The 9,433-nt window shown below is 37.0% G+C and overlaps 2 protein-coding genes across 2 annotated transcripts; one reads left to right on the top strand and one right to left on the bottom strand.

The window, feature by feature from the left end:
• Nucleotides 1–2,680: 2,680 nt before the first annotated feature.
• LOC118733367 (probable ATP-dependent RNA helicase DDX56) lies at nt 2,681–4,880 on the top strand. Its single transcript, XM_036462733.1, has 5 exons — nt 2,681–2,851; nt 2,919–3,422; nt 3,484–3,722; nt 3,927–4,322; nt 4,381–4,880. Exons 1-5 carry the CDS (start codon nt 2,789–2,791, stop codon nt 4,796–4,798), a joined length of 1,620 nt encoding a protein of 539 aa, XP_036318626.1. The 5' UTR covers nt 2,681–2,788; the 3' UTR covers nt 4,799–4,880.
• A 37-nt stretch (nt 4,881–4,917) lies between these two features.
• On the bottom strand, nt 4,918–7,356 carry LOC118733369 (protein a6). Its single transcript, XM_036462735.1, has 2 exons — nt 7,005–7,356; nt 4,918–6,929 (listed from the first exon to the last, which is right to left on the bottom strand). Exons 1-2 carry the CDS (start codon nt 7,018–7,020, stop codon nt 5,593–5,595), a joined length of 1,353 nt encoding a protein of 450 aa, XP_036318628.1. The 5' UTR covers nt 7,021–7,356; the 3' UTR covers nt 4,918–5,592.
• Between the last annotated feature and the right edge of the window lie 2,077 nt (nt 7,357–9,433).

Here is a 9,433-nt window from a genome sequence, read left to right as displayed (position 1 = left end):
TGGGGGTTTTCGGTTAGGTTATTTATCGCCTGATTGGTTAATCGATTATTTTGTTACCACAATAAAAGTAATTTAAACCTTTATTAATTTATAATTTTTTATGATCCTGTGCAAATTTAGTGCTGGAATATTTTTAAAATCACAATGTCTCAAACGTTTAGGAAAGAAAATCAAAAATTATAACTCACTGATGATATTATCACTAAAATATAATTAATCGACTATCGATTCACAACAATAAAGTCATCACCAAATACACAGCAACAACGACATAAGGGTCTTTCCCGTACCCAACGCGGGATCGCGCGGGTGCCTGAAATAGCCTAGAAATCATTCCCGTACTCAACAAAATGGATAATAGAGAGCGAAAATTGGAACGTATTGGATCGTAAGTGTATTCTTCTTTCTGCCCGAAACAGCTCGCACTTTTTCTCCAGTTAAAAATGGATAAAGCGTCAAAGTGCATATCAGCTGTTTTGTGTTTACATGTTGCCTGCATTTACTTGGTGCTTTTAAGGAATAGTGAATGTATTTTCAATCTTTATATTCTTAAAATCAAATTTGTGAAACAGAAATTCAATTTCCAAGAGTTTGCATTTAAGTGACAAAAACGAAAACAACGCGAATCAACTGTTTCTCAAATTCTGGGCACGAAAAGTAGTTTTTTGCGTTCCCGTACTTTTATTCTTATTCTCTAATTACCGGATCCGGTCCGGATTGTTAGGGAAAGAACCTATCATGAGCTTCACTTAAATGTTTCATTTTTGATATAATATTAAAGATGTATGGAAACTAAAATATAATTGTTATTTCCCTCAAATATTTACTAAAAAATTATGAATTTTTATCCCCCATTCATTTCTGTGCGTAGTTCTAATACATGCGAAAGTAAAAATCAAAATGACTTCTTCCAAATCACCGATGCCAGATCGGAGATTTATTATGTGTATATTTAGTAGCTTTTTGCGAAATTTACTTTGCCATACTTACTACGTGATTTTAGTTAAATAAATCATTTATTTCAAAGAATTTTTTTTTTTACTTTGAGGATAAATCAAATTTGTAGAAAGTGAAGTAAAATGAAGTGACGAAGTGAAGGCTTCTAAAGTGAAGTGAAAAACTTCAATTGAAGTGACAGCAGCAGCACTGGTACGCTGTAGTAGTTAAATGTGAAAAACCTGTTCTAAGTTACTTTAAAAAACATAGAGCCAATTTACACGATGACTTTTCACTCTGGGTGGAAAGTCATGCGTGTCGAGCTTGTAGCCAAGAAGTGTAGCGAAGTCAGCCGGGTAGGCAAGCACGCACGGTGAGCGAAATCGAGGGGTTTCTTTGACGTTTCGCTTTTATCGATTCCCTCCGCTTTAAAAATGAGGACGAAAGAGTTGACCAAAGAAAATTTGACGCTGAAATGTCAAAAAAAACGCAAAAAACGCCGCAAAGAAAAAGTCATCGTGTAAATGCACGAGGATTTTCGAAGACTTTTGTGCAAAAAACGCAGGGTAAAAAGTCGTCGTGTAAATTGGCTCATACACAGTTTTTTACAAGCAAAAAAAACCTATTTTTATTTTCAGTACAATTTCTAAAGTGGAACCACTTTTTCCACAGTAACAAAAATTTACTAAACTTTCGGAATCAGCGAGCTGTTCTAAATAGGGGCAGAATAAAAATTAATTAATTTGTGATCCAGTGAAATCATTGATTTATAGATTTCCATCCCTTATGCCAATTCCTGGTATTTTTATTTAAATTTAAATATATTTCATGATAAATATTTATTTTTTTAAAGCAATTTTATATAAACTTTAAATCAATAAACCAACTTTAAAATTCTAAATAAACTGTTATGAAATACGAAAATAAATATCCTTTGAGGCAAGGATAGCTTCATTATCCCACAGGTTATTACTAAAATCTCGTCTGCATGTCGTTTAGACAATTTTTGGTGGAAAAATTCAAATAATAATCTTCTAGATTTGAAAAACCGCAGCCTACACCAAAACTCTAACTCCTCATGTGTATATAGATGTGTGCATATCGCCAATCATAAATCACAATTTCGTACCTATCATCAAAAACAAATTCATTCAATAAGAAATTAGTTGTGCGTAACTAATTTTATTCAAAAAGTTACCAAATGAGATCGAAAGTTACCAAATTACCAAAAGAGAATAAAAGTTACCAATTTTGGTAACATTTTACTAAGGTGGCAACCGTGACCACTTATTCCTAGAAGTATCAAACTACCGATATTTTTGTTATTCACCTTCACGTTAGCGATAGTAATATCGATTTCAAATTAAAATTTTGTGAAATCGTACTCTTTTAACATATGAAAATTTTTGAATTGTCATTGAAATAAGAAGCTTGGAGGTTTTTAATTTAATTGAATAAATTCTAGGTTATGTGAGATCATGATTCGATAATTAAAGGTTTGCTCACAAGTGACATTAGAGTTTTGACAGTTCCTTAGCTCCCTTACAAAGGTTAAAACGTACACGCACCCACACACAGTGGCTTGCCACGGGAGCCGATTTTGACAAGAGGAAGCGAGAAAACTGTTTTCTGAGCAAACCTGTTTATTATTGAATCGTGATGTGAGATTTTATATATATAATTTTTTTATCGACTAATATCGATGGGGCCGAAAAAAAAACTATCGATATCATTATCGACCGTTGCGTACCTCTACTGTTTGGACGAAAACGTGCATTTGTTTGTAGGGACGGATTACATACTACATACTTTAAAAATAATTGCCACTAAACTTGTTCTAAATAGCCGCACAATGGGTGGGGAAAAGCGTGGACTACAATTTCATGAAATGGAATTGGACGAACGACTTCTAAAAGTAAGTACATAAGCGATTCTTAATTTCCAATATGCATTGTGTGATTACTACTAAAAACCATCTGTAGGCCATTTCCAAAATGGGTTGGCTGCAGCCGACACTTATCCAGGAAGCTGCTATACCATTGCTTTTGGAAGGGAAAGATGTAGTCGTGCGAGCACGTACTGGCTCTGGAAAAACAGCTGCATTTGCATTGCCTTTGTTGCAGAAGTTGCTTAATTCAAAATTAAATGCTTCGGAGCAATGTACCAGCGCTCTTGTGCTTTCCCCAAGTAAAGAATTATGTCAGCAAACGCGTACAGCAATGGAACAAATGGCTGATAAATGTGGGAAAGTATTACGCATAGTAGATCTTTCTTCCAGTGATGTTGTTGCTCAAAGGCACGTGCTGTCTGAGCGTCCGGATGTAGTGATATCCACACCCGCAAAGGTGCTTGCGCATATAGAGTCTGGAGTATTGGATTTAAAGAAAATAGAAATGCTTGTAGTTGATGAAGCCGATTTGGTATTTTCTTTTGGGTTTGAAAAAGATTTTAAAAAGTTAGTCGAATATCTACCACCAATTTATCAGGTGTGTAAGAAAAAGAGAAAATGTTTATATGTGCTTTTAATTACTGTATTTGTTTACTCAGGCCGTTCTTGTGTCCGCAACAATATCAGACGATGTCATGAACATGAAAAACATTGTGCTGCATAATCCAGTGGTACTAAAGTTGGAAGAGCCAGATCTAGTGCCCGAAAGTCAGCTATCTCATCAGCGTATATCGGCCGAAGAAAATGACAAGCCGGCAATTTTATATGCTTTATTGAAATTGCGTTTAATACGTGGCAAAAATGTAATTTTTGTTAATTCAGTTGACCGCTGCTATAAGTAAGTTGGTGTTCAGCTATGTATTCTGTAAGAAATTTGCATGATGAAGTTTTAGATTATAGATGAATGCGCAACATCTATTGGGACGTTGGCGCACACATGATTTACTAGACTAATCTTCTCTCTGATACAAGTTAACATCAGCTCGATTTTGCTCTATAAAAATTGTTATTTACGTTAGCCATGAATTTTGCTTGCTTTCAGACTTAAACTATTTCTGGAACAATTTCAAATTAAATCGTGCGTATTGAACTCGGAGCTACCAACCAAAATACGCATACATACAATCAATCAATTCAATCAGGGTATCTACGATCTTATTATTGCCTCTGATGAGCGTATGCTGGAAAATCCTGGCCGGAATAAAAGTGACCGTGAGTCGGGAGCTTCGCGGGGAATAGATTTTCACTGCGTTTCGAATGTAATCAATTTCGATTTCCCGACGGACGTGAACTCATATATACATCGCGCTGGACGTACGGCTCGAGGCACAAATAAAGGCAGCGTACTATCATTTGTCAGCCTAAAGGACAAAACAGCAAATGAAGCAGTTGAGGAGAGATTACGCAGGGGTTATTTGAGCGATGATCAAATTATAAAGTAAGATAAATCATACATAAATTGTTAAAAATGTTTAGTAATACTGCCAATTTTCCAGAAATTATCAATTCAAGTTGGAGGAAGTCGAACCCTTTCGTTATCGCGCGCAAGATGCCTGGCGAGCAGTCACGCGCATTGCAGTGCATGAAGCACGCATGCGTGAAATCAGAATAGAGATTTTTAACAGCGAAAAGTTGAAAGGCTTTTTCAGTGACAACACCCGGGACCTGCAAGTACTACGGCATGACAAGCCCTTAAAGACAGTTAAAGTGCAGCCACATTTATCGCATGTACCAGAGTACATTGTGCCTAAATCTTTAAAACGGATGGCAACAACCGCAGCAACGCGAGTTTCTAAACAACCTCGCGGCTACCATTCTACAGCAAAGGCCGCGTATGAAAGTCAAAAAGATAATCCATTACTCTGTAGTGAACTCGATTATGGACGGAAACGTGGTGGCAGTAGAAAGAAATAAAAATTTTGTTTTAATGTGTTTTGCCTTAAGTCGTAGCTGTAATGTTGTAAAATAAATGAAATACCAAACATAGGATCATGTATTTGTTTGTCTTTTCACTTAAATATTCATATATGATTTTTATTCATTATATATGTGTGTATGTACATAAGTTTGACTTAAATATATGTATGCCCGTAAATAAGCATTTATGTAAGCTTTCTGTATCACTTTACAAAAACGTCTGAATACTTTGTACGTTATTTCTTCTATGCATATTTTTTTTTAAGATTTTCGAAGCGTGAGTAGAGTAAAACAAATTTCATTGTTATATGCAGAGAATTCCAATTATGTGCTTAAAAAAAATACAAATACTAAGTGTTTACGACGTATGTTCAGGAATCGAACTTTACGAGTTTAAAAACGTCCTAGCACAAGGCTATAAAATTTATACTTAAAATAGTAGTTTTATACTGGCTTCAAATAGTATATAAATAAAAGGTAGTTCGATAATTGTAACCTAAAAGTATTCAATTAACTTAATGTTTTTTCATTCAGAAATTTTTATAATTCCAAAATTAATTCAACGCTACTAATTCTAGACTCTGGAAAGTATACGATTAGGTTGCGGTGCAATGATTCATTAAAGCCTTTGACGTGTAAAATGTTTAGGGAATATAGTACGTATGTAAAAGCAATGAGGTGATAAGAAACTAGCTTGTCTAGTTGTTTTTTTCATTGCAGCTATGCACTTTTGAAAATACATTATACACATTTTAGCTTTACTCGCTTTGTACCCGACTGTAGAGCACTATTCAACAGAGTTTTCGGCGGCGCGGAGCCATCCTGGGCGGACCAACCAACGCCACATTAGCACCCGAAGGCAAAATTCCCCCCGCTGGTAGTTGCAAGTGTTGCACCATAAGTTGTGGCTGTTTTTGTAATAAGCTCTCTGCAGCTAGACGTTGTTGCTGCTGTTGTTCGAGGATGTCATCATCGTCATCTGAGATCAATGAAATGCTTAAATCACTGGATAATTTCAGTGAAATCGGCGCCGGTGTAGGCGAAACCATTGGTGGCGTATCTACTATTTGACCCTTGCGCCGCGTTGTCGTCACTTTTTGCTGCCCATTAGCAAATTCTGGTATACCACATGAGGCAAGGCCTTCTCGCAATTTTGTCAGTGATAGTTCATACGTACGATTCGCGATTACTGTATGTACAGTGGTTTCATCGGGCAGCATAGGAAATAATTCGTTGGCTTCCGCCTTGGGACATGCGCCCGCAGATGAGGAGCGAGGTACAATCGAAACGGTCACTTCTTCATCGACTTGTCCACTGTAAGGCGTTAAAAGTGTCGGATATTTGGTGGGTTTCGAGGGCGTGGGTGGTGATTGAGATTGTGGCGACATGTGCGCCAATGTTGCTGAAGGCAAGGTTCCAGTTGCTGTTGTTGACACTGGCGAATCCAAGGCGTTGATGGCATGTTTTTTTGTTTTTGCTGGCGTCAACGCTGAGCTTACTTCAATGTCACTATCATCACTCAACACTATACTTTCATTATTTACGATAGTGGGTTGTTCATGGCGTTTCGGTAGTTGTGATTTACGTTTGCGTTTTACACGACGTGGCATTGGCGCTACCGAAGCGATAGGTGGTGCTGCTGCGTTTGTTAAATTCTGTACAGGAATAAGTGTTATATTCGGCACTTTTGAAATTTCTATGCTCTGGTTGGGATAAACCAGCGATAAAAGTTGATTAGATGACGGTGACTTGTTTGATAAGGGTACGAGTGGGGGTGGCCCATTGGACATTGCTTTTGATGTTGACTTTTCAATTAAAACATTTTTCGTTTGATCTGTATTAGAATTGTAAGACTTTTGTTCGTCATCCGACAATAAATCAATTGTAACATCGGGCCGTAAAGTGGATAAATCACGTTTACTTCGTTCAGTCTTTTTCCGTTTCAGTTTGAAGCCTGCCGCAACCAGCAAAGCTTTGGCCCATCGTAGGCGTTTCCTTCGCAGACGTTTGTTGTCAAATAGTAAGGGGGAGATATAGAAGGGACCGGAATGTTTGGCAGATGCATTTTGATGAAATTTATTGTTGATCTGGGACTCCGACGGTTCTGTCGGTTTTTCTTTCAATACAACTGTAAATATAAATACATTTTCATTGGTTTTATTACAGGAATCTACGCGCGCTAATTTTTCAGTAGTAAACAAACCATTATTATCATCCATTTTGATTTTCAATCAAATGAAAAAATGTTTGCTATTTTGCAATGGTGTTGACTCCTAATAGAATGAACTTGCAGTCATAAGTGGTGGTACAGTCCTTTTTGCAACTTGCATAATTTTGAGATTCACCCTTATTTACATCCTTCTTCACTTTGTTGAATACTGCTTTTCACGTTAGCTTTTCAACATCTGTGCATTAAAAATTTCTCTTCAATTCAATTTGCAATTATATTTGATGTTTTTCAATATTTTTGAAGAATAATAAATCTTTGTAAACAATTGCAGTTTTTGTGTTTACAATGTTTTTTTTTCAGTAGCAGAAATGAAACGCAGTAGGGTTGCTTCGCATGACGTTTGCAAAATGACAGCAACCACTTGATTACCAAAAGCAATTGTGCTGTAAATAGTGATGCCAGATTTCTGAAGTTTTTTTTACCGTGTTTGCAATAGTTTGCCAGTTTAATTTATAGTGAAATTAGGCACCTTCATAAATCAATTGTTCTCAACTCATAATTGTAGATTTTTCTCCTTTATACATATGTATGGGGTCGTAACTTTATACAGCTAATTTTAATTTTTAACTATCTTAAAAATACTTTTTATATGTCTAAATTTAACGGCCGTGCAGAATTAGGAAGGGTTACGCTGCGTTTACATAAGACTATTTGAGACAAGTAAAGTAGGCGGCCAGACAATTATAAAGATAATAAATTTTTTAAGTTAGTGTCGTTTGGCGTGAATTTCATATTATTTACTAAAATATCCAAACACAAACCACTTTTTCATCATTGTGCGATTTCTTGCCATTTTGTCTTGCCTCTCTATATCAAACTAACAAAGACAGTGACGAAAACAATGAGAGCAGTGTGAATGTATTAGTGAAGAGGTGTGAATGTATTGCTATTGCATTGGCAAAATTGTCTCATGTAAACGTCGGGTTAGGTTGTAGGGGCTGCCAGGCTTAAGCTTTATGCTGCATTTACATGAGGCGATTTTTTAGACGATTCAACATTGCTCAAGAAAAATCGCTCGTGTAAATGGTGATTCAAAAATCGCTTGCCTCAAAGTAGGCAGCAAGTCAACTTTTGCAGGCGATTATTGCCTGTCAAAAAATCGCCTCATGTAAAGGCAGCTTTAGTTTCCTCGAAAAGCGACACCGTAATATTACGCGCGTACCATACCGAACGCTTTTCCCAATGCTAATAGCGGTACCGCTTTTGTGTAAAGATAGATCAACGTAATGGGGAATTTACATTAGGCGATTTTACAGGCAATAGTTGAATGCAGCAGTTGCCTGGTGTAAATGATCTTTCACATAATCGCTTTCATTGAAGTTAACCAGCTGCCCACTTTCGTTCAACTTTGCCTATGACAGTTGAATTATGTAAATTCCCTATAACGTAGCTTTCTGCATAGGCATTCATTGCTTTTCTCAAAATGAATTAGGACTTCATCCTCTTCGGTCGTCCTTGCACTTTCCACTTTATAATTTTATTTTGGTAAAAAAAATTGTAAACAAATTTTTTAATACACCGCTACAAACATGACGTTGCCAAAAAACGTTGATAAATAGTTCTACACCGTCACTGTCACCGTCAAAAATATATTACGGTGCCGTTAAATCACGTACCAGTGTGTATTGCCATCATCTTAGTTAGTTACGTTACCGCTTTCGAGGAAACCAAAGCTTTAGAGGACGCCAGCACACTTAGGCCCCGTCGTAGGGATACTTTCAGTGACAAGACGTACAGAACATGGCGAGACGGTATTCCCACGACAGCCGGGTCTTTATAACCGGAACGACCCAGATTTATATCTAACCAACGATTGTCACTCTAGCATACTCCCCAAAAACTCTTTGGGGAATTTGTATGCTGTTATAATAACAATAGACGGCACAATAAAAACGTTGTCGCAAAGTAAGCGGCTCAGTTTGATTGGCCAAAAATCAGCTGGTTTGAATTCGTTCCATACATTTCTGTTTTTTCGTATTCCAAACATGGAAGTTGCCGTTAGATTATTTAAAAAACCTATACCTAATCGCACGGTAATCGCAGAGTAAGTACCTGATTGATTCACGCTCTTCTTCGTCGTGGCATCTCCTGCAGTAGTCATTTTGACTGACCCTGTAAGTAGGCCAATGACCAGTGACATATCGCCTCTATTGGGAGTGAGAATTTCTCTCGAGATCCGTATATTCCATTTCGGCCACGTAAGCTTCGTTGATTCGGATTGAAAGAAACTACAATGGTCGGGTAGACGAGAAGATAATTGTATTCCCAATTGTTATGAGTAAATCCCTCCTCCTACTCAGTTTTCTAGTTTGGAGCCCTCCGTGTAGAATATTGTGGCATCTTAAGATCCTGGAACTCGATGGCATAACGCCGAATCCGGTGTCTGCAAACCAAGCTTGACA

The sequence above is a fragment of the Rhagoletis pomonella genome, unplaced genomic scaffold (assembly GCF_013731165.1).
Source record: "Rhagoletis pomonella isolate Grant_MI unplaced genomic scaffold, Rhpom_1.0 Rhpom_scaffold_00002, whole genome shotgun sequence".
Taxonomy (NCBI): domain Eukaryota; kingdom Metazoa; phylum Arthropoda; class Insecta; order Diptera; family Tephritidae; genus Rhagoletis; species Rhagoletis pomonella.
This window is presented reverse-complemented; position numbering and strand designations above follow the sequence as displayed.